General features: G+C 39.3%; 1 protein-coding gene and 1 non-coding gene across 34 annotated transcripts in view; both read left to right on the forward strand.

Annotated features, from left to right (window-relative positions):
- Positions 1 to 25632, forward strand: part of CEP295 (centrosomal protein 295) — a 58122-nt gene that overhangs the window by 10226 nt on the left and 22264 nt on the right. For 5 of the 33 annotated variants that reach the window (XR_016233571.1, XM_089332426.1, XM_008262602.5 and 2 more), the window contains 10 exons: positions 3717 to 3812; positions 7069 to 7209; positions 10170 to 10392; positions 10611 to 10775; positions 14707 to 14898; positions 17684 to 17776; positions 17925 to 18028; positions 19540 to 19677; positions 21109 to 21206; positions 21446 to 24521. Coding sequence is in view for 31 of the 33 variants with exons in the window: in XM_089332426.1 (XP_089188552.1) it covers positions 3717 to 3812; positions 7069 to 7209; positions 10170 to 10392; positions 10611 to 10775; positions 14707 to 14898; positions 17684 to 17776; positions 17925 to 18028; positions 19540 to 19677; positions 21109 to 21206; positions 21446 to 24521 (4326 nt within the window). In the remaining 2 variants the exon portion in view is untranslated. Of the gene's footprint in view, positions 1 to 3716; positions 3813 to 7068; positions 7210 to 10169; positions 10393 to 10610; positions 10776 to 14706; positions 14899 to 16884; positions 17042 to 17683; positions 17777 to 17924; positions 18029 to 19539; positions 19678 to 21108; positions 21207 to 21445; positions 24522 to 25632 lie in introns of those variants that run through there. The other 28 variants (XR_016233615.1, XM_070076763.2, XM_089332519.1 and 25 more) reach the window with 10 other exon arrangements.
- LOC127485182 (small nucleolar RNA SNORA5) lies at positions 13315 to 13445 on the forward strand. Its single transcript, XR_007912349.1, has one exon. It is a non-coding gene; the product is annotated as a small nucleolar RNA SNORA5 (small nucleolar RNA).

A 25632-nucleotide genomic window follows, 5' to 3' on the forward strand; every position in this document is an offset into this window, starting at 1 on the left:
TCCTACAAGAGTCAGATGGAAGTGTCATATTTCAGTCACTCTCTGTGTATGAAAAGGTTGGCAGTGTTTTATCCATGATGCCTTTTGATTACCTTTGTTGTTATTCTTAGTTCGCTGTGGCAAAAAAAGAAAAAAAAGTCGCAATAAGCAAATAAAACTTTAAGTGCTTTGACAAATACAACATATATATAAATACCTGGTTGTACTTTTTTCCCTTGAACTTCTTAGGAAAATTTTCAAAGTATAAAGAAGATAAGAGTACAATGAATTCCTGTTTGTGTTTATTCATATATACAGTTACTATAAATTATGGAGGTGCTTTTTAGAAGAATAAGGACATGATTTTTTTTTTTTTTTTTTTTGACAGGCAGAGTGGGCAGTGAGAGAGAGACAGAGAGAAAGGTCTTCCTTTTCTGTTGGTTCACCCCCCAAATGGCCGCTACAGCCAGCGTACCGCGCTGATCCGAAGGCAGGAGCCAGGTGCTTTTCCTGGTCTCCCATGCAGGTGCAGGGCCCAACCACTTGGACCATCCTCCACTGCACTCCCAGGCCACAGCAGAGAGCTGGCCTGGAAGAGGAGCAACCGGGACAAAATCCGGCGCCCCAACCGAGACTAGAACCCGGTGTGCCAGTGCCACAGGCGGAGGATTAGCCTATTGAGCCGCGACGCCAGCCTATCTTTTTTTTTTAAGATTTATTTATTTATTTGAGAGATGGAGTTACAGAGAGGGAGAGACTAGAGAGTGGGCTTCCATCTACTGGTTCACTCCCGTAATGGGCACAATGGCTGGAGTTGCACCAGTCTGAAGCCAAGAGCCAGGAGCTTCTTCTGGGTTTCCCACCTGGGTGCAGGGGCCCAAACTCTTGGGCCATCTTCTACTGCTTTCTCAGTCTATAGTAGGGCTGAATTGGAAGTGGAGCAGCCGGAACTTGAATCAGCGCACATAAGGGATGTTGGCACTGCAGGCAGAAGCTTTACCCATTACGCCATAGCACTGGCCCCCAGGGATGTCATCTTAAGGACACCACAGTACCTTTATTATGTTAAGAAAGTTCTTTTTTCATAGCACTTAATGTCTAGTTCATAATCAAAATTTTCTGTTGTCCCTAAAGTCATCTTAGAGACTGTGTTCCAGTTTTTGTCTCATTGTTTGCACTTGGGACTATGTACTGCTTTCCCATTAAACTGTAGTTAGGTTTAAGAGCTTGGTTACATTGAGGAAAGAGTACTACCTCACTGATATTCTACAGTTTATTGTATCACATCAGGAAGCACATAATGGCAGGTCCAAGTTTGATCATTTGGTTACTACCACAGATCTCCATCAAAAAGATATATTTTTTCCCTTTTGAATTACCAAGTAATTTGTGCAGTTTTATCTTGGCACTTCCTGTATTTATTCATTGGCTTATTTCTGTTTTAAAAAAGGAAGTGGATTTTCTCATGTCAGTAGGCAAGAACCTTAGCTCTTTTTAGGAAGATAGTATATTGGAGCCGGTACTATGGCATGGTAGGTTAAGCATCTGCCTGCTGTGCTGGCATCCCATATGAGCACCAGTTCGAATCCCAGCTGCTCCATTTCTAGTCCAGCTCCCTGCTGATGGCCTGGGAAAGCAGAGGAGGATGGCCGAAGTGCTTGGGCCACTACACCTGCATGGGAGACCCAGAGGAGGCTCCTGGCTCCTGGCTCCTGGCTTTGAATAGGCCCAGCTCTGGCCATTATGGCCATTTGGGAAGTGAACCAGCAAGTAGAAAACCTTTCTCTGTCTTCCTCTCTTTGTCTGTAACTATGCCTCTTAAATAAATAAATAAATTTTAAAATAAAGATAGTATATTCTTTGTTTTTTCCTCCTTTACTTATTTTCAGACTAAAGGATTGATGTAATAATTCCAATGAAAGCAAATGAGTTTTTCTTTTGTGAATATCACTATGGACTTGTGGGTTTTTATTTATTCAATATTCCATAGTCTGTTATAGTCACTATTATTTTTCTTCTTTCTGCTGTTCATAATATCCGACATTGTGTCCATAGGAGGCTCTTCAAGCTGGCATTATCCACATTATTCCTTGAGCACGGTTTTGTTGTTCAGCCCAGTATATGCCGCAGGCTCAACCTTGGTTCTTTTCAGTGAAGAAGTGGCACTAATTAACTAGTGTCTGGGTGATTTTATTGTTATTTGATTAAAAACCATTTTTTGTTGTTGTTGTTTCTGTAGAAAGAGGTCCATTACTGAAACCTATAAAAGTGCTTTAAAAAGAGTGATGTCTCTAAAGAGCAGTGTTGGGTTGATTGTGAGTAGATAATGTAGAATAGAGAAAAGGATTTTGATTTGGGAAAGGCTAGGTTGCCGGGGGTATTTGGGGCCTGGGGAAATGCCATATAAAGAACTTGTATCAGGAGTGGACATTTGATTCAGAGGTTAATATTCCACTTGGGATGCTGGGGTTTGAGTCTTGACTCTGCTTCCAATTCTAGCTAATATACACCCTGGGAGTATTAGGTAATGGCTCAAATATTTGGGTCCATGTCACCCAAACCTGGATTGAGTCCTGGGAAAGCAGTGGAAGATGGCCCAAGTGCTTGGCCCCTGCACCCGTGTGGGAGACCTGGAAGAAGCTCCAGGCTCCTGGCTCCAGATTGGCCCATCTCCTGCCGTTGTGGCCATTTGTGGAGTGAACCAGCAGATGGAAGACCGCTCTCCCTCTCTCTTTCTAAAGCTTCTCTGCAAATCTGCCTTTCAAATAAATAAATAAATCTTTAGTGAAAACGTCTTTTTAAATAACTTAGAAATTGAGGTGAATAAAAATGGTAGTCAGATTAAAAGGTATCAGGAAGGTGTCTGAAGTACTAGTGAATTTGGTGCTTTTATTACAATTTAAAATAATTCAACTCTAAGGGCCAGTGTTGTGGTGTAACAGGTTAGGACACTGCCTGCAATGCTTGTAACCCATATGAGTGCCGGTTTGAATCCCAGCTGCTCCACTTCTGATTCAGTTCCCTGCTAATGTGCTTTGGAAAAGTAGCAGATGATGGCTCCAAATACTTGGGCCCCTGCAGCCACATGGGAGACCTGGAAAAAGTAACTGGCTCCTGGCTTTGGTCTGGCCCAGCCCCCAATGTTGCAGCCATTTGGGGAGTGAACCAGAGAAGGTCTCTCTCTGTAGCTCTGCCCTTCAAGAAAAAAAAGAAAATTCTACTCTGGAAAAAAAGATTCATTTCCTTCTGAACAGATTTAGCTTATCGTGAATGATAACTAATTGAGTTTGTTTTCTGTTGCTGATAACACAGTACCTCAGATGGAGCAAGTTATAAAGAAAGAGGTTTGTATTAGCTCATGGTTCTGATCCACATAGAGGTTGCTGTACCTGCTGGTGGTCTTGATAGCAGGGTCCTGGAGACAGTGAAGGGCCTCAAGTGGTGAGGACAGGGAGTGCTCCCAAGAGACTAAGCCAAGCTGGTGTTTACAGCAGACCCTCTTTCCACATAACTCATTAACCCAGTATTAGTTGCATGAATGAATTAATCAGCTCCTGAAGGTCCCACCTGGCAGCACTTCTCATTATTTCACAGGATTAAATTTCAACATGAATTTCAGAGCATACAAACCATATTCAAACAGCACTGATTAAAATATCAAACTACGTTTTTGCATTGGATCTAATTTTAAATGAAAATTAATGCCTTTAACTTACTTTTTATATTCCATTTTCCAGAGCATTGATGTAAAAAGAACATCTGCAGTAAAGCCCAGTAGTTCCACCTACCATCATATGTCCACTTTTGTGAGTAGAGAGAAGGACACAAAACAGGTGATTGACTTATTGTTTGTTTGTGCTGTCACTTTGTCATTTCTGTGTTCACTGAATTAAGTTACATCTATGTATGGTGTTCCCAGATCTCAAAATTTGAACAATTCTATTAACCATCCTAGTCCTAACAGTGATCAAAAGTCTTAAATGTACTTTGAATTTTCATGTCACATATATGATGGTTTAGTGTGAGTTAAATAAGTAGCTGGCAATTTAAATAGATATTTTTAAAATAGCAGATTTTTAAAACTTATAAAATAATGCATTTTCAACTAAGATTGATGAAGAATTTTTTTTTTTTTTTTTTGCCTGCATCCATAGGTTACTTCTAATGGTGTTAAGTCATTACATTTTCCTTCTTGATAGTAACCAGAAGACCTTTCTCTTCAGTTTCTGGACTTGAAGATTAGATCAGTCATTATAAAGCAGTTTAATAAAAGCAGACCCACAGACAAATTTTGTGTACTGGTTGGAGATTCTTTTTAAATACTTTCAGAGATAGATTTATGATTACACATAATATTAATTATAGTATTTTATTTACTGCTTCATTCCAGCACATGGGCAAAACTATCTTTAAACCTTGGCTTTGAAATGTGACTTGTGGGGCCACTGTTGTGGTACAGTGGGTTAAGCCACTGCCTGTGATGCCAGCGTTCCATATGGGCTGCAGTCCAAGTCCTGGATGCTCTGATTCTAGTACACCTCCCTACAGATGTACATGGGAAGGCAGTGAAGGGTGGTCTGAGTGCTTGGGTCCCTGCCACCCACGTGGGCTTCTGGCTTGTCCTGGCCCCAGTCCTGCCATTGCAGCCATTTGAGAAATGAAACAGCAGATTCCTCCTCTCCCTTTCTGTAACTCCGCCTTTCAAATAAACAGAATAAATCTTCGGAGGAAAAAATGTGACAAGCAGTAGGCTTAGCTTTCAAGATAACAAAATTATCTGAATTTTTATACTCAGCTTTTATCATATGCACAGTAATTCATATGCACAATAATTTAGTGTCTTGCCTGGACTAAAGTGATAAATTAGAGCAGGTATCATAGAAAAAAATACTTTTCTTTTGGCATGTGTGTTTGAGTATTTTTCTTCAGCCTGTTTTTGCAGATGAACCACTTTCATTTGCTCAGTTAACCTTTTTAACATGTAAGACGTGATGATACTTTTGTTCAATTTTTTTTTTAGAAAGCTTTTATTTAATATATATTTCATAGGTACAGCTATACCCGCCCTCCCACCTCCTACTCCTTCTTCCATCCCATTCTTCATTAAGATTCATTTTTAATTATCTTTATATACAGAAGATCTTATTTAATGTTTTGATAAAGTAGTTCCAAATCTCTTATATGTCATAAAATTTGTCTTTGGCTGAAGAAAAATGATGAAAGTGATCTGCTGTAGTGCTACTTAGAGTCAGTAATTCTCTGTGTTTTGTTTGCTTTGTCCCCTCTCCATGCATACAGTCAATTAAAGCATGCTTGAAAGTCCTATGTCATGTCTGTTCCCTTATAACAGTTGTATAGCACTTCAGAAAAGTGTATTTTGATCTATAAATGTTTCTCCAACCTGACCCATTATGATTTGCTGTGAGATGCATAAATGTGTTTAGAAGAAGTGAAGCAGAATCAGTTAAAGTCCTAATCAATGTACTGTGCTATCATACTTTGCTTTCTGTCCAGATATCTGATCTACAAGGTGCAGAAGTCTATGAGGGTACTTCCAAAATTCATGGGAAATAAAATTAAAAGATGTTTATTTTGTTACAAAAAAAAATTGAAGTCCGTGTATAATTTTTGATGAATTGCATTTTCCATGAACTTTTTGAAGACCATTCATGTTCGTAGATTTCACATTTTTTGCAACAAAACAAACTTACCTTCTAATTTTTCTTTTCATTAACTTTTCCCATTGCCCTTGTATTTAATAATATCACCATTCTCTGTACTGCAGATTATAAATAATTTCGAAAAGTTTTTCAGTATGTTTTTCTAAAAACTTCTTTGTGACTAGGATTCACAGTTTTTGTGAATTTTGCATATATTTTATCTTCAGCTACAGCAAATGGAACCTTATATTTCACCCAGCTTTTGTTTAAAATTTCAATTCATACAAATCTACAGGGGATTCTTTCTAAATCATTTTTAAATGTTATTTTGAAGTTTAAGTAAGAACATTAGGGTCCCTAATTTTTCTCTATGTCTTCATATGTTTCCTGTGCTTATTATGTATTAATTAGCAATGAATTCATCATGAATAAAGATAAATGTTTATCATGCTATTTTGTTATGTACTATTTTGAAGTTTTTCCTACCCTGAAAATTTTAGTTTACCAAAATTGGCATTCTGTATTTAATTCATAATTAAGAGATATGAAGAATGATTAAACAGTTTTTTCTCAAAAACCTTATTGCTTAAATGGAAAGAAATATTGCTCTTAAAGGTTATTTTGTTCCATAGATTATAATTTTAATTTAACTTTTTTTTTGTTCTGAGTAATACTATTTAGATTTGCATAAATATTTATTAGCTCAAAGGGGATATGTTATTTTAATAAACTTGTTTAGCCATGTAAAATTAATAGCTTTCATGATCTTTATTATTGCAACTAGCAGAATTTCAACAAGTAAGATGTATCAAAATTTCTACTCCTGGTTACATTTAGAAAGTATATATTTGAAAGTGAATGTTCACATAATATAAGTATATACCTGGGTTGTATGGCCCTTCTTTTTTGTGTTATTATGCTAAATTAATGAGATATAATGACTGATTATACAATGGCATAATCATTGGCTATGCACAAAATCTAGGAAACCAGAAATTATATTAAAGTTGGTATTTTGGCCATGCTGAGGCTAAATCCAGGCAACAAATGTTGACTAAAAACCAAAGACAAATTTCAGTGTTTCCTTAATGATGTTATATGTATATGTATTTTAACTACCATCTTTGAGGATGCTCACCTTTCAACCTCATGTTAATGGAATTTCTTTACTTAAAAAAAGCAATTGAAGAATGTGTTTTGATGATAGCCTTATCTAATTTGAAGGAATAGGTTGTAAAACTTTATACTAACAATTAGATCCATTTTATAGACAGATATTGATCAATTGTTGGCATTTAAATATATGACTCTTCTTACCATTTAATTTTGAAAATAGAAAACATGATTTTTAAGTTTTTTTTAAAAAGCTATTTCTTTGTTTCACACTTTTGAAAAAAAATTGTCTAAAATGTTTTTGATTGACTGCTAGCCAGATGCTCATTTGGCTGCTGAGGAAGAAGCTAAAAGATTGGACGAACTACAAAAACAGGCAGCACAAGAGAAAATGGAACAGTATGAAAAGGCACATGTACGAGGTTTCCAAGCTATGCAAAAGATCCACTTGGCTCAAGTAAGACTTAAGTTATACCTATTGACCACTATTGCCTGACTTACTGATAGCACTGCAGAATCGATTAGTGGATAAGCTCAGAGTAGGGGTTAACATAGTCTCTAATTCATATGATTTCAAATTTCCAACTTCCTTTGTCCTCTTTTTTTGTTTGACAGGCAGAATTAGTGAGAGAGAGAGAGAGACAGAGAAAGGTCTTCCTTTTATGTTGGTTCACCCCTCAATGGCTGCTGCGGCCGGCGTACCGCGCTGATCAGGAGCCAAGTGCTTCTCCTGGTCTCCCATGCGGGTGCAGGGCCCAAGGACCTGGGCTATCCTCCACTGCACTCCCAGGCCACAGCAGAGAGCTGGACTGGAAGAGGAGCAACCGGGACAGAATCCGGCGCCCCAACCGGGACTAGAACCCGGTGTGCTGGTGCTGCAGGCGGAGGATTAGCCTATTGAGCCACGGCACCGGCTCCTTTGTCCTCTTAATTCAAGTTCAGGTTAGGTTTAGTTTTTCTCTCAGTATATCACTGTTCTAGAACTTTTGCTGGCAGGCATTTGGTTCAGCAGCTTAAGTTGCTGCTATGGTCACTGACATCCTATATTGGAGTGCCTCATTCATGTTCATGCTACTCTACTTCCAGTCCAGCTTCCTGCTAATGCACATCCCCAGGAGGCAGAAGTTGATAGCTCAAGTGATTGGGTTCCTGCCACAGAGCTAGGAGACCTGGATAGAGTTTCAGACTCCTGACTTTAGCCTGACTGAGCCCTGGCTGTTTCAGGCGTTAGGAATGTGAACCAGAAGATGAAAGATCTCTGTTTATCTCTGGGTCTTTCTCTCTCTCTCTTTCTTTGCCTTTAAAATAAAATGAGTAGGGGCCAGCATTGTGGCTCAGTGGGTTAAAGCCATGGCCTGCAGGACCGGCATCCTGTGTGGGCATGAGTTTGTGTCCCAGCTGCTCTACTTCCTATCTAGCTCCCTGCTGGTATGCCTGGGAGGGCAGTGGAGGATGGTCCAAGTCCTTGAGCCCCTGTACCCATGTAGGAGACCTGGAGGAAGCACCTGGCTTCTAGCCTTGGCCTAGCCCAGTCCTGGCTGTTGCAGCCATTTGGGGAGCGAACCAGTGGATGGAAGATCTCTGTCTATCCTCTCTGTGATTCTGCTTTTCAAATGAATAAATAAATCTTTTAGGAAAAAATTGGTAAACAAATGAAAACTTTTACTAATGGATTTATTAAATGTTTAAAGTTTTACTAGTCCAAAAATAGTCTGAGAAGAAATTAATCATTTTTCTAATTATTTGAATTGCAGTTGTACTGTATAAATTGAGAATCCAGTTCATTATTTAGCAAATCACTTACTGACTTTGCAGAATATCTATTTGAAAGTAAAAGCATATTCTTGCTATCAAGGAGCTTTGAAAAAGCGACTCACTTTTTATGTAGTTTTATCAATTCTGTCATGCTTATTGTTCGGTTGGTGTTAATTCTTCAAACATAACATAAAAAGGATTTTTCTCATTAAAAGTCTGTTTTTTTCTGAATTTGACTACTGCATTTGGATATTTTAAACATCCACCTTAGGAACAAATCTTTAAGTATTTCTCTGGGAATTAAATCCTTGTCTTAAGAAAGCTTGAAGTTTGAACTAAATTATACCTTCTCCCTTCAGTTTTTGGCTTTTGAAAACTGGGAGTAAATTATAATTAAAATAACAGTATCAGAATTATTATTAGTAATTCTCTTCATCTAAAGCTTATACCTGCAAAATGGAAAAAAAAAAAAAAAAAACACATGAAAAGCAGTTGAACACATTATTCCACAAGTGAGAGTGTTTAGAAAGTAGGCTCCACAGTCAGTGTGCTTGAACTTTCCTCACTTCTTCACTGCTTAGTTGTTTGATCTCAGCACATTAACCTCTCCAAACTGTTTCATCATCTGTTTCATGAGGATTAAATGAGTGTATTAAAGCCCTTAGGAATATGCCCTCAGGGCTGGCCTTGTGGCATAACAAGTTAAGCCTCCGTTTGTGACCTTGGCATCCCATTGTTGGATTAGTGCTAATTCTTTAAACATTATATTCTCTGTACGAATGGTCATCAAAAACCATGCTGTCTTACTGTAATAGAGTTTCCTTTTCCCTCACTGAACCCTTTTGCTGCAGATCCTATTGTGGCCTTGAACCTTACCTCCTGCTAGTGAATATTCTAACTTGTCTTGGCCCTACCTGCCTCTCCAACTTTTTCTTTTTTCCCTTAATCGCTCTTGCCCTCCGTGCCCTAGCTATAAAGAACAGTGTGATAGTCTCTGAATACCCCATGTCTTCAGCTCCACACCTTTGTTCTGCAGTTGTTCTTTCTCCTTCTTCACCCACTCCTCCTTCACCCACTTTATCTGGCTGAAGCCTCATCTCAAAGGATGAGAGATCTTATCTCTCCTCCTTTTCCCCTACCACCAAAATTTAGATATATAACCTCACTAAAAGTTGTGCTTAAACTTTCATATGAGCCTCACTCTTTAAGGTTAAAGAGGTTCCTGCAGATCCTCTAGTTGTAGATTTTCATAAGAGTGAAGTAGTAAGAATCTTCTACTAAGCAACAGTCACTCCTGGTCTTGGTGTCTCCCTGAGACAGCTGTATAGAGAATTGGAACAGAGCATTTCTCAGGAGCGAAATATGGCATCATAAAAAGTAGCTTTTTGACTTTCCTTGGAAAGGAAAACTAACCAGCAGGTACTTTTGAAGCTTTGATCTAACTAGTACCACCTTCACAGAGTAGTTATTAACCTAATACTACTTGTTTGTTAGTCTCACTACTAGGCTAGATTGTTTCTAACATTTAACATGCTATCTTGGATTCAGCAAGTATTTGTTGAATGGATAAATAATAGCTTTTTGTGGCAGAACAATCTGTAGAGAAGGTGAGGGGGCCGTGTTCCTCATTATTTCCCTCACTGTTCATGTTTCTATGCACAGTTCATGACTCAGCTGTTGTTGATTCTCTTTATCTTGAAGAATCAAGAGAAACTAATGAAAGAGCTCAAACAGCTACAACAAGAGGACCTGGCTCGTAGGAGACAGACAGTAGCACAGATGCCACCACAACTAGTTGAACTTCCATACAAACGCAGTGAAATGAAAGAAGACTGGCAGAGAGAGCTGGAATTTGCCTTTGAAGATATGTACAATGCTGACAGGAGTAAGATGCTTTCAGTTGACTTTTGACAGTGCTTTTAAATACATTGGTGGGGAAATATATTTGTCGTGATAAAGCAGTTTTTGTTTTGAAATGAGTTCTCCATTTAAAAGAGGACCTCAGGTTATAGATTTAGAACAATGATGACCATTAACATTTTATGATCAAATTCTTTTCAACCATGTTGGAATGGAGACATGTCTCTATATTTCTTTATAAAGAGGTGAAAGGAAACCTGATTTTGCACCTTGAACCAGAGCCTTTGCCTACTGTTACTGATCAGATTCAAGATGAAGAACTGGACCTTTCAGTGGAGCAGGAAGGCTTAGGTGAAACTGAGAACCTTCAAATGACAGAAGCTAAAATAATATCTAGTGAACCAGAAGGTAAAAACTCCGTTTGATCTGATTATTACAATACTTTATAGAAAACAATACTAATCTAGATTGGCAGGCATTCAGCCTAGTGGTTAAGAAGTATCGCATGTTGGAATACTTGGGTTCAATTCCTAGCTCCATTTCTGACCCCAGATTGCTGTCAGTGCAGACCCTGGCAGGCAGCAAGTGATGGCTTAAGTACTTGGATTCCTGTCTCCAGTGTGGAGACCTGAATTGAGTTCCTGATTCCCAATTTCAACCTGATCCACCCCTTGCCTAGGCATTTTTGGGAGTTGACCAGTGGATAGGGCAGCTTACATGTTTCTTCCTCCTGTAAATGAATGAATGAATTAATAAATAATTTTAAAAAATGCTAATATTAGCAAAAGTTAGGAAAATCTGGTCTAGTTTAAGTATAAACTAATGGGAGCAGTAACAGGAAGAAATAATGGTTTCATCTTTCCGTCATTAAAAATCCTCTTCATAGGCCGGCGCCGTGGCTCAATAGGCTAATCCTCCACCTTGCGGCGCCGGCACACCGGGTTCTAGTCCCGGTCAGGGCGCCGGATTCTGTCCCGGTTGCCCCTCTTCCAGGCCAGCTCTCTGCTATGGCCAGGGAGTGCAGTGGAGGATGGCCCAGGTGCTTGGGCCCTGCACCCCATGGGAGACCAGGAAAAGCACCTGGCTCCTGGCTCCTGCCATCGGATCAGCGCGGTGCGCCGGCTGCAGCGGCGGCCATTGGAGGGTGAACCAACGGCAAAAGGAAGACCTTTCTCTCTCTGTCTCTCTATCTCACTGTCCACTCTGCCTGTCAAAAATAAAAAAAAAAAAAAAAAAAAAAAAAAAATCCTCTTCATATACCCAGGAAGAAGATATTTTATTCTTATGTACATATATTCTGAAAGTTTTTTAAGTAAATTAAATGCTCAGTTCTGGTTTAGGGAGGTCAGTACTTTTTTAGACATTGATCAAATCATTGGAGATTCTATTGTGTTCAGTTGCCACTGCGTACTTCATGAATAGTGATAAGTAGCACAAGCTTCAGTGTCATAAACTTTGTATTTCCAACACTTTGAACTTTTTCTCTTGGCTTTTGCACACGCACTTAAAACTCAGTGTCTGCTAATAGATTCATCATCGTCTCTTGCTTATGGAAGTCTTTATTCTTGTCTTCTGTATCTTAGTGAAAGGTACTATCATCAGGGGTTCCCCAAGCCAGATACTTCTCTTTTACATCTCCTTGAAGACCAAGTCTTGATAATTGAATTCACCTCTTTTCCTACCATATTTCCTAAGGTATTGCCTTAGTTAAAAACCATGTAGGGAGGCCAGCGCTGTGATGTAGTGGGTAAAGCTGCTGCCTGCAGTGCTGGCATCCCATATGAGCACCAGTTCGAGACCTGGCTGCTTCACTTCCCATCCAGCTTTCTGCTATGGCCCGAGAAACCAGTAGAGGATGGCCCAAGTCCTTGGGCCCCTGCACCCGTGTGGGAGAACTCAAGGAAGCTCTTGGCTCCTGGCTTCAGATCGGCACAGCTCGGGCCGTTGTAGCCAACTGGGGAGTGAACAAGCGGATTGAAGATTTCTCTCTCTCTCTGCCTCTCCTCTCTCTGTCTAACTCTGACTTTCAAATAAATAAATACATCTTTAAAAAAAAAAAAACAACCTTATAAGCTGAGGCCCGGCGCTGTGGTATAGCTGGTAAAGCCACCACCTGCAGAGCAGCGTCCCATGTGGGCACCAGTTCATGTTCTGGCTGCTCCACTTCCAGTCCAGCGCCCTGCTAATGGTGTAGGAAATCAGTGGGAGATGACTCAAGGGCTTGAGCCCCTGCACCCATGTGGGAGACCTGGAAGAAGCTCCTGGCTCCTGACTTAGGATCAGCCCAGCTCCAGTCATCATGGCCATTTGGGGAGTGAACCAGCAGATGGAAGACTTTTCTATCTTTCTCTCTGTTTGTAACTGCCTTTCAAATAAATAATCTTTAAAGAAAAAAAATGTGTAGGCTTTCTTATCATCTTGCCTTGGATGTAGCCCTTTACCATTGCAACTTTGTGTTGGGTCTCCCCTTAGACCCTTCAGGTGTGCAGTCTGACCTTTATCCTTTTCACCTATGCCCTGATTGTTATCCAAACTGAAGTAAAGGTTACTGTATTTTAGCTGTGGTGTAAACTTGAAGGAATATGGTTTCAAGGTTCACTTGCCTTCCTTCAAGGTCCCACTTAAACTTCAGATCTGATTTCTGCAGAATCTTGTTTTCTTGCTAGATCAGTGGTGTCCTTAAAATCCAGCCTTTTTATTTACTTTCATTGGGAATATCTTTCAGATCTCTAGTTTGTTGGATTGAAAGTCGCTCTGTCTGAAGCACTTAACTTTTTAGTTCTTGATGATCCCATTTAGCATTGCTGGCATGGTGTTTCCAGGTCTTTGAGTTTTTCAAAAATAGCTAGATATCCTATTATTTATTAAATCGTCATTTTTAAATATTTATAATTAATTAATTTATTAAAATGACTGGGACTCACAATGATTGAAAAAAGCTCTCAGATGCAGCCGTGTCAAATTCGGCACCTGCCTGCCCATGGCAGGGGCTGGCCCAGAAGGCTGCCACAGAAACATTGTGACTCATGGGCCCTGCCCCGCACTCGGGCTCAGGGATAAATTTGGTCACAGACACAGAGAAAAAAAAAAAAAGAAGCAGCAGCTGGCAGAAAAGAATACCTAACTGTGATTCCATGTTTACATGAAATTAAACAAAAATGAAAAAATGAGCAAAAATCTGTGGTCCTGACTTTAGCATTAATTATTATCTTTAGGAGTATGTTGACAAGAAAGAGGTGTGAAGGAGCTTTCTAGATGCTGTCAATGTTCCATATACTGATTTGGATGTTGTTACATATACATCTGTGAAATTATTGGGTCTGTTAGAATGTGGCTCAGACAGAACTACAGTCTGCCAATTTTTTGTTTAAAATTTATTTACGTATTTGGAAGGCAGAGTTAGAGGGCGAAACAGAGAAAGAAATCTTCCATCTGCTGGTTTATTTCCCAAGTGGCCTCAGCAGCCAGGGCTGGGCCATGCTAAAACCAGGAACCTGGAATTCCATCTAAGTCTTCCATGTGGGTGCAGGGGCACGAGGATTTGGGCCATCTTTGCTGCTTTCCCAGGTACATTAGTAGGGAGCTGGATTAGTAGTGGAGCATCCAGGCCTCAAACTGGAGCCGGTGTGGATGCTGGCTGGTGTTGCAGATGGTGCAGCCTTGCTCCACAATGGCTGACCCTCAGTCTTTCAATTTTGAACCTCTAGATATTTCTAAATAAACAGTATACTTGCATTAATTTTGTTCCCTTCAAACATTGTTAGCATTGTCCTAAGTTTTGGCATTGTTCCACTCTCATCACTGTCCTTTGACTTGTTTTAAACTAGAGGGCTCTCTTTATGGAAATAGGAGAAATTGATAGTAGTAGGAATAATTTGGGAGAAGATGATTTGCTTTTAAGGTTATAACAGTGTTTTCCTCTGTTGGCAAAGAACTCTAGAGCCATTTTGGGATCATTCTCGAGCAAAGACTGTAGAACTTTACAGCACACAGATTCTGATTTTATCCAGAAATCAGTTAGGAAATATGAAGTGTTTTCATTTGCAGACATAATAAATATATTTCTGTATTTAAGTTTAATTGTAAATATTTACATTTTTAAGCTTCAAAAAATAGTTGAATTTTAAATTTTAAAAATTCTTGAAAAATTATTCCTGGTTATAAAATTATTGTGATCAAATAACATAGTGTTAGATTATAAATTGTACAGTTGTGAATATTGAGGAAAATGCTTTTGTTTTAACTAGTGGTTATAACAATAACTGGGAATAAAGATAAAACAACTTACCTGGTTTAGAAAGGGTGCTGAATGAGTTTTTTTCCTTTTTTTTTCTTTTAGTTCCCTTGACAATGAAGACCAAACAGGTCTCTTCAAAAATTCTTTTTAAAAAATTATTAAATAAGATCCGAAGCCAAAAATCTCTCTGGACAATTAAGTCCTTGTCTGAGGATGAAAGTGAAATGATCACAACTGTCAATGAAATGAAGAGTAAAGCGTCGACTTCTGAATCAGGAACTGGGCAGGAACAAGGTAGCTGTCCCCAGTCATCTCGGATTGTAGCACCTAAACTCACTGTAAATTATTCAAAAACGTACCCATACCTGAAAAATCAAAGAGTGGAGGTCAAAAGGAAGAAAACATCATCTTGCTACTGAAAGGCAACAAACAAATTTTAAAAACCTCAGTGAATTTTCTTCTGGACTGCTTTCACTGTAGAATTATTGCCATATATAAAAATTCCAGTATAACTGGTGAACCAGAATTAAGCAGTTCTCTATTGCTAAGTATATTTCCAGAAGTTACAAAGATCATAGCGCTTGCATCTCCTTGATTTATACACAAATGAGAATTGTGAAGATTTAACTCCTTCTTGGTGTGTTTTGATATTTTTTTCTTAGAATTTTATCTTTGGAATTCTCTTGAAAATGTGGTCGGATTTGTATGGAAATATTTTGATAGAAGTAATTATTGTCTGTGTTTGGATTCTAGATGTTATCCTAAGTATGACAAGAAGCTTTCTTGAAGTATTTCCTTCACATGGCCTCTTGACCTCTTGACAGCACCTTCTCAAATTTGTTTTCCTACCTTATCTGTTCCTCTTCATGATTTCCTTTGCTGTTTATCAGCGTTTGCACAACCACTAACCATTGCCTTCAGAACTCATTCCGTAGAGCTTTGTATCAGAATTCTGCCCCTAGTTCATCTAATGCCATAATTTTACATTATTGTGCATTTACTGATGTCTCCCAAGGAGGTCTTTCTAGGCTTGGTCTTGGAACTCCATTCATTTATTCAGCTATCTATTTCACTTCTTGTGTATTTAGTAACATATTGTCCAAAACTGAACTTTTGATCTCTTCTCCCACCCAATACCTGCTTTTCTTAACAGCTTCTCCACGTTTTCATAACTGGCAGTATTCTAATTCCCTTGTGCCAGCCAGAAAGTTTATGATCATTCTGGATTATTCCATCAAAACTAGCAGCAAATCTAGTTGGTCCTACACTCAAAATTATCCAAGGCCCAGCCATTTTTCACCACCTACCCTCTTAATTTAAGTTGCATTTGTTTTCTAGTTGAGTCTCATGGTGGTCTGCTATCTTCAGCTATTGTACTCTTAAAGTGTATCCACAGAGGGGTCCTATTTAAAACATATGTCAGCTCATTCATTCCTCTGGGTGGAGCCCTCCTATTTATCCTCCTGTTTATCAATAAAAAAGTGTTCACAGTGTTACCTGACTTTGTATGATCTGAGCACACATATTCACCTGTCTCACATTTCCCTCACTAACCACTGACCCGTGGATAATCAGCTTTATTGCTCTTCATTCAGAGCAAACATATGACTCCTGTGCTCTTTGTAATTGCTCATCTTTTTGCTTAGAATTTTCTTTTCTTGGATATTTCAAGTATCTTTCTTAGGCCTTTTCTGACTACTCTGAAATGACAATCAGCGCCCCTGTCTGCAGCCTCACTGCTACCCTCTTTATTCTCTTTTCTACACTGTTTTTCATCCATAGCTCTTATCAGCATGTGATGGGCAGTATATTTACTTTCTTACTGTCTTAACACCTATACTTCCCCATCCCCTTCCGTGACCTAGGAGTGTCTTGTTCATTGTTCTTTCCCCAGAGCCTAGTACTTTGTATATAAAAGATGCTTAGTATTTACTGAATTAGTTAATTGTGTAGCTGATCAAGAAAGGTAAATTGGGAAGTCAGACTATGTAATGCTTGAAGCTGTAGCCATGAAAAATTTTTTATGGGACATGCTTCAGTGAGAAGACAGTTTATGAAACGATCTGAAGGATTCTAGCTCTTAGAAGACAGCTAGAGAAGGGCAAACAGCAAAGGCATAAGAAAAAAATGGCCAGAGAAGTAGGAAAGAATATGGTATTGGAATCTAAAAGTGGAGGACTCTTTCTTAGTAAATCCATAATGAAGTTCTTTTGAAAACAGCTATCCTTGCCTGCTTCAATCTTCCCCTTGTCTGACTACATGCACGGGATGCGTGTCAATCTTTCAGTTCCTTGAATGAGCCAGATTTTATTTTTTACTCATTCATTTTTTCTGGTCCTCAGAGAGCCTTTCATACCTGCTGATCTATTTGGAAAGATCTCTTGTACACTCCCCACATTCTTTCTAGGAAAGACTCTGGCCGAGTCTTACCTGTCAGGTATGTGCTTAAATGTCATTTCTTTTAAGAAATCTCATCTGACCTGCTAGTCTCATACCATCTTTATTGTATGATTTGTATATAGCCCTTAATTTTTCTTATATAGAACTTAACACAGTTTATCTTTTTTTTTTTTAACTGGGGTAATTATATGATTTTTCTGTCATTCATACCTGCCCTGTAAAACCTCCCTGAGGCCTTTTCTCATTCCACACAATATCCCTAACATCTAGCTCGTCAGTAGGTGCCAAATCAGTAAGTTAATGAATGCAGAATTAAATCTTGGTATTGAAATATATCAAAGATACATTGATTTTTCTTTAAATTCTCTTTTTTTAGCTTTGATAGCTTGCTTATTCTACTCATGCTTTTCTACTGTGTTTGTAACACTGGCAGCATATCTTATATCAATTCTTCACTTTTTCCTTTTTCATGGTTTTAGTCTTCCATCTATTTTGTTCTGTCAGGCTTGGTTTTGATGGATAATATATTTGATCAAGAAGGTGACTGGAATGTAAGAAAGATGTGACATTCAGGGGGACCAAGATTAAATTGTTAGTCTGAATGTAGATTTTTGTTATTTTGCTCAATTTAAGCTTGACATTGATAATATGTTCATATTAACAATGGTGTCTATTACAGATGCTGAAGGTGACAGACTAACAATTGAGTCTGGGCCACTTACTAGTGAAGACACACTACCCTCAGGCCAGATAGACTCCAGAAAGGAACAAGGTATTTTTCATCACCTACTAAAATTAAACTTACTTGATGCTTTACGTATTTTTCCTTATAATATTATTTGTACAAGTGAATGCAATAGCAATATAATGCTGTCAAAATTCTAAATAAGATTGATTTTTGTTTTTGGAAATTCTTTTAGAAATAAATGAGACTCTGCCTGTCACAAATGTAGCTCAGAGTGCAGTTCTCCTCCATCCTCAAGAGGAAGCAGCCAGAGTTAGAATATCTGCAAGGCAGAAGCAGGTAATCAGATATTTAGTTTTTTGTTACTAGTGAAATTTGTCATACTGTCTGATTACTTTCAACATTATGTTTTCTCCTGTGTTATGCAAAGTTTCAGCTTATAAAATGCATTTTTGTCTTTGTAAACTACTCATTTGATCTTTATTGAATCTGCTTTGTATATTTTAATACTTCTTTTAAAAATTTGATTTATCCTGGCCGGCGCCGCGGCTCACTAGGCTAATCCTCTGCCTTGCGGTGCTGGTACACCGGGTTCTAGTCCCAGTCGGGGCGCCGGATTCTGTCCCGGTTGCCCCTCTTCCAGGCCAGCTCTCTGCTGTGGCCAGGGAGTGCAGTGGAGGATGGCCCAAGTCCTTGGGCCCTGCACCCCATGGGAGACCTGGAGAAGTACCTGGCTCCCAGCTTCAGATCAGTGCGGTGCGCCTGCCGCAGCGGCCATTGGAGGGTGAACCAACGGCAAAGGAAGACCTTTCTCTCTGTCTCTCTCACTGTCCACCCTGCCTGTCAAAGAAAAAAAATTTTTTTTGATTTATCCTACATAGTTACAGGGCTTTGCATACTATTAAGTGCTCAATAAATATTTGTTGAATTAACAAGTCCTCATCATAATGTTAGACGCCAATGAATATGAAGGGTCTTCAAAATGTTCATGGAAATGCTTATGAAAAAGCTATATATCAAGAAGATATATATATATAAACATTTTTTAATTTCTGTTTTCCCGTGAACTTTTTGCAGTCCTCTCACATTGATAGTGCAATTCTGGAGGTGCTACAGAATTATAAACCATCTAAATTCAGTGAAACCTGTGAGTGAAGGAAAGAAAGGAAGATGACAGGAACTCAGTGGTATTTTCCATTTTGAAAACAAGGCTGCTCTTTATGAAACTTCACATGCATTCCTTTTTCTACTTAGTAAATATTTATCTGTGTATGTGACTGTACCAGCTGCTGGCTTTGGCATGCAGCTGGACATAGTCCTTGTCTTCATGAAGCTCAGATATGCGTTCATGTTATATAGAATGTGCATTTGTATAATATAGAGTGTATTTGTCATTCCTCTGACATTTGACAGGAAAGGTACAACATGTTCATTGTATTATGCAGCTTCTAGATCTCTGCACTTTGTAAGGAGTATGTTGCTTTGGGAGGCTTGGCGCTTGATACTTTTTTCTTTCATATTCATACTGGGAACATTGTATAAGTAAAGGTGGGAACATAGAACTTAGCATCATTTGCTGCTGCTTGATGAGGATTCCCTGTGCTTCCAGAAAACAGAAACAGTGCTTATATTTTCTTTTCCTCCTGCCTCTTTGCACCTTTTGTCCTTTTTTCCTTTTCCTGTCTCACTCCTGTCCTATCTTTGGCAGTAACATAGATAAAATGTCACCACCACTTCTGGGATCATTGGTACTCTAGAGATAAGACCTATTTGTTTTTAAAAGTATGATACATGTCAGTTTTCTTTTGTGTAAGTTTGTTAATAGATTGATAATATGTTTTGTTACCTAGATAATGGAAATAGAAGAGCAGAAGCAAAAGCAGCTGGAATTACTTGAACAAATTGAACAACAGAAGTTAAGATTAGAAATTGACTGCTTCAGGGCTCAGCTGGAAGAAGAAAAAGGAAAGAAAACACAACAGACTGAGGTAGGATGCAGAGGCTCTCTTCCTTCCACAAGTTATTGGGACATAAGAAAAATGAGCAGTAATGGAATTCAGAAAGGTAAAATGCCTTTCCAGTTGTTACTTGGCCATTTTTTTCTTTATTGTTATGTATATTTATAAACTAGTTTATATATATATGTATATGTAACATATATATATATAAGGTAATGACTTTCATCTTTCAGGTTTTTTGTTTTTATTTATTTGAAAGAGTTACAGAGAGAGAGGTAGAGACAGAGAAGTCTTCTGTCTGCTGGTTCACTCCCCAGATGGCACAACGGCCGGAGCTGCACTGATCCGAAGCCAAGAGCCAGGAGCTTCTTCTGGGTCTCCCACGTGGGTGCAGAGGCCCAAGGACTTGGGCCATCCTCCACTGCTTTCCCAGGCCATAGCAGAGAGCTGGATCAGAAGAGGAGCAGCTGGGACTTGAACCAGCGCCCATATGGGATGCCGGTGCTCCAGGCCAGGGTTTTAACCTGCTGTGCCACAGCGCCAGCCCCATCATCTTTCAGTTTTTATAGGGTACCAGTGCATATGACCATGATTTGTATATACTGTGTATACTGAGCTTTTGGACTTGGCACTAAAGGAGAATGAATGGATGCTTCAATTCTTACTAATGGAAGTGCCAGACTTTTTGTAAAAAATAAAACTGGGGAAGATAATTGCTACAGCAGTTAAGCTATCATTAAGTAAGCTTGCATCCCATACAGGTGTGCCTAGATTTGACTCCCAGCCCTGGTTCTGATTCTAGCTTTTTGCTAATGCACACCTTGGGAGGAAACACGTAATGGGTCAAGTACTTGGGTCCATGCTATCCAAGTGGAAGACTCATGTTGGGTTCTGGGCTCCTGGCTTCAGCTGGGCCCAGCCCATCCTTGTGTTGCAGGCATTTGGGGAGTGAAGCAGCAGATGGAAGATCTCTGTCCTTGTCTGTCTCTGTCTCTGTCTCTCTCAATACCTTTCAAATAAATAAAAAGAAATAAAACTACATGAGGGGCCAGCCCTGTGGCATAGCGGGTAAAGCTGCTGCTTATGGTGCTGGCATCTCATATGGGCACGGGTTCGAGTCCCAGCTGCTCCACTTCTGATCCAGCTCCCTGCTAATGTACCTGGGAAAGCAGTGGAAGATGGCCCAAGTCCTTGGGCCCCTTCACTCACCTGTGAGACCCGGAAGAAGCTCTAGGCTCCTGACTTTGGATCAACCCAGCTCCAGCTATTGCAGCCATTTGGGGAGTGAACCAGTGGATGAAAGACTTCTCTCATTCTCTGAACTCTATCTTTCAAATACATAATAAATAAATCTTTTAAAAAAAAACTACATGAAAGTTTACAGTTAAACAACTTTAGTTTATATAAATACTTTAATAATTGTTTCTAAATTTGCCTTTTAATTACTTTGTCTTTTTTTAGGTTGGCGCTGCTACGGTATCGTGCACTGTACTTCCTGATGAAGACAGCCACAGGCAGATGATTCGCAATTATCAACATCAGCTTTTACAACAAAATAGGTATTAGCTAGAGTGTAATTTATTTGTGACACTATGTGGCTACAGTTTCAGAATTTATTGGAATTCTGCATAAAACTATGCCATATAGACTTCTCCAAAGACTGTCTTGCTCCTTTTCCTTCATGATTATGACTAACTGCAGACTGCTGTTTGTTCAATTTAATGCATAGACACTTGAGAATGTGGAGCAAGTGTAAAAACAATACTTATTTATTTTTGTGTTTGTTTGCTTTTGATAGGTTACACAAGCAGTCTATTGAAACAGCCCGGAAACGGTTACTCGAATATCAATCTATGTTAAAAAGAAGGTACCCATCCATGTCAGCTACATCATTAGTATCAGATTCTGTTGTTTTGGTACCACCACAGAAACCCGAAAGACTCACTGCTGTATCAGAACATAGGGATCAAAGTCAGAGACCTAAGTTGAGTCCTAATAAATATCAACCCACACAACCCATACAGATCTCCAGATTAGAACATGATCCTTTTCAGGTACAAAAACAAAGTCACTTTCCACAAAAACAAGCAGAAAGAACAGAAACATTAAGCACTCCAGATGTTTTAGCCAGGCAATATTTAGAATCACAGGAACATCTAAGGCAATTCACACAGACTGAAACACAACAAAAAAACTATAAATCTTCTAAGCCAGATGAACCTTCTTTATTTCTGCCACTGCTTCCTCAGCGTTCTTTTACTTCTCTGCCTATTAAAGTTGAATCTGGAAAAACCCACAAACCCTTTTCAACCATGAGCAAAAGTGCAGTTGCAGAAAGCCATTCTGTAATCAGCCAGATGCATTATGGGCCTCTGCCATTCTCAGAGAATATCACAGCACAGCAAAATCATTTGAAGGTTCTCCAAGAACAGCTAGACCTACATAAGGAAGCTCTTCAGGCAAGACAGGAAGCTCAGGAACAACTGCTTTTGTGCAAACAGAAACAATTGGAAGAGCAAATTGGTTTCTCTCTATTTCTTCCATTGCATTCGTCTGCTTCACTGCATGGTGCCAAACCTGAATCAGGGAAAATTCAGGAATCTTCTCCAATCAAGGTGGATACTGCACTTTCCTCAGGTGATTCTGTGGTCCCACAACTTCAGGATAGGCATTTGAGTTTTTCACAGCCTGTTTGTTTACCACAGCAAACTAATTTTAAATTTCTGCAAGAAAAGTTGAATATTCAAAAGGATAGCCTTCAGGCTAGGCGAGAAGCTCAAGAAGTACTATATATTCATAAACAGAGTCAATTGGATGGAAGAGTAGATTCTGAACAGGCTGAGCCCTCCCAGCTCCCATTTCAGGTAGGTCAGCATGCATTTACCTCGCCACCTTCTACTGATACAAAATCTAGAAAAATCCAGGAGCAATGTTTACCTACGAGCGAGAAAGGTTTTCTCTCAAGCCAGTATGAAATCACAAAATCTGAAGAGGAGTCCTCAGGTTTCCTACAACAGTTCCTTCCTCTCCATGATAGTTTGAAGTTGCTCAAAGAACAGCTGACTGCACAAAGGGATGCTCTTCAGGCTAGGCATGAAGCTCAAATGGAATTACTTTTACATAGACAAAGGGATTTGAGGGACAGTAAGTCTGGGCACATTTCTTCATTCTCACCAATGATTGTTGGACATTCTTTTCCTTCACAAGATTCTGATGCTGAGTCTAGGAGAATTGAAAAACCTTATTTATCTGAGAAGGAGCATGTAAGTCCTTCTAGTCATTTGCTAGTCCCAACATTCCAGGATAAATCTCTTAGTTTGCCACAGCATAGCCTGCCACAGCAAGATTTGACAGCACTGCACGAACAGTCACACATACAGAGGGTAATACTTGGTGCTGGACAGGAAACTCAACATAAACAAAGTGCACTGGAGAATATCCAAGGAAATACATTTGAAGAAACTGGCTTGTCTTCCTTCATACCCCAGTTAGCACAAGCTTCATCTCCCTTACTGCCTTCTGAGTCTGGTGCAACCCAGGTATTTCTTTCAACAGAAAGTGATAATAAAATTCCATCAAGCCAGTTTCAGATCCCAGAACTGCAGGATAGGCTTTTGAGAATATCACAACTTATCCAGCCCCAGAAAGATAATTTGAATGCACTTCAAGAACAGTTAGCTACTCAGAGGGAAGCCATCTTTCAGCTCAGACAGGAAGCTCAGGAAGAACAACTTTTACATCGAGAGAGTGAGTGGAAGGGAAGACTATCTCCTGAGCAAGTTGCCACCTCTTCCTTACCCCAAGTAGCACAGCTTCCATTTACTTCATTACCTCTTACTGTATCTGAAAGAACCCAAGAATCTTGTTCAACTAACAGTGATTATACAATCTCTTCAAGCCATTCTGAAATGCCAAGATTGCCTGATAGGCTGTTGGGTTTATCACATAGTGTTTTACCTCAGCAAGATAATTTGATTTCACTTCAGGAACATTTGCATGCACAGGCGAATTCCCTTCCTTCTATTGAAAAAACCTCAAAAGAATTTATTTTACCTAGACAAGGTAAATATGAGGAAAAAGTATCTAATGAGCATTTTATCCAAACTCACCATGATGATTTGAAGGCACTTCAACAGCAGTTAGATATCCAGAGGAAAGCCATTCGGTCTAGGCAGGAAGTCCAAGAAGAAGTACTTTTTAAAAGATTAAGTAAATTGGAGAAAAGGGTATCATCTGAACAGATTAGTTCCTCTTCCTTCTTACCCCTTGATGCACTGCCTTTTGCCAGCTCTGATAGAACCCAGAAATCTTTACCAACTGAAAGTAATGGTACTCTTCCCTCAAGTCATCCTGAAATCACAAGATCACAGGATAGGCTTTTGAGTTTTTCACAGCCTATTCATCAACAAGGTAATGTGACAGCACAAATGGACTTACCTGGAGAAGTGTGTTCTAGTAAGAGACCTCAAGAAGAACTACTTTTAAACAAAGTAAATAAGCTAAACAAAAGTGAATCTACTGAGCATGCTATCCCTACGTTTTTCAAGGAAACAGAGCATTCATTTATTCCACTACCTTTTGCTGAAGCTAAATCTAAAAGTATATGTGAATTGCATTCATCTAAAAACGAACATGCAGCTCTGCCAAGTGATTCTGTATTTCCAAGGTTTGAAGATAGGCTTTTGAGTTTTTCACAGCCTGTCTTAGCTCAACAAGATAACTTGGGTCTTCAGAAGCAGTTGGGTTTCGAAAGAGAAGTTCTGCATTGTAGCCAGCAAGCCCAAGAAGAATTGCAGGTACAGAGACAAACAGCATTGCAGCAGCAGATCCAGAAACATCAAGAGACTTTGAAGGATTTCTTTAAAGACAATCAGGTATGTTGTAAGGTATATCTAAGAAGTAATGGAAGTTCGGAAACAACTCAGTTTTAACCCTAGGCCTATGAGCTTTTAGTTAATGAGAGTAAGTGGTTTGATTTTAAATATGTTTTAATTTTTAAGCAGTGTAGAAATTAAATTGATAGACCTCACATGAAGTTTATGAGCTTAATGGTTATTTGAAACCAATTAATTTTTTAAGAGGTTTATATTTTTATTTGAAAGGCAGAGTTAACACAGAGAAAGAGAGTGACATCTTCGATTCACTGGTTCACTCCCCAAGTGTCAGCAGTGGCCAGAGCTAGGAGCCAGGAGCTTTTGCCTGGTCTCCCACATGGATTCAGGGGTCCAAGCACTTGGGCCATCTTCCGCTCCTTTCCCAGGTGTATTAGGGAGCAGGATTGGAAGTGGAGCAGCCAGGACTTCAACCAGTGCACATATGGATGCTGCACAGCACTGCAAACCATTGTACCAGGGCTGTCCCCAGAAACCAATGACTTTCTAGTGGAAACTTTGTAAAACAATGTAGCCTTTTATTTGGACATTTGGTATGAGATTTAAACATACCGTAAAATTAAAATTGTAAAAGTAATTGGTTAGCAGAATGTATGTAGTAGATCTTGTGCTTTTTATCTATAACATTCTGTTGACATTTATGTGTGAATATGAATCAAGTCCCATTTTTTTCCTCAGGTAACACTATTATTGCCTGTTGTGAAACAGCCATTATTTTAGGATGATGGAGAGCTGGACAGGCTGCTTCTATCTGAATTATTGAAAAGACTCTGCCAAAGTCACTCAGACATTCATTATTTCTCTCCACAGGAGACAAGTGTTTTCTACTAAAAAGGAGTGTATCCATTTTTTATTTTAAATAGCTGCTTTTTGTTCATTTATTTCTTTAGAGATTTACTTATTTGTTTGAGAGGCAGAGTTCCAGACAGAGAGGTCTTCCATCCACTGGTTCACTCCCCAAATGGACGCAACAGCTGAGCCTTTCAGAAGCCAGGAGCTTCTTCCTGGTCTCTCATGTGGGTGCAGGGGCCCAAGCACTAGGGCCATCTTCCGCTGCTTTCCCAGGCCGTTAGCAGGAAATGGAGCAGCCAAG

Source organism: Oryctolagus cuniculus, chromosome 1 (assembly GCF_051225735.1).
Source record: "Oryctolagus cuniculus isolate XC-2025 breed Fujian yellow rabbit chromosome 1, ASM5122573v1, whole genome shotgun sequence".
NCBI classification, from domain to species: Eukaryota; Metazoa; Chordata; class Mammalia; order Lagomorpha; family Leporidae; genus Oryctolagus; species Oryctolagus cuniculus.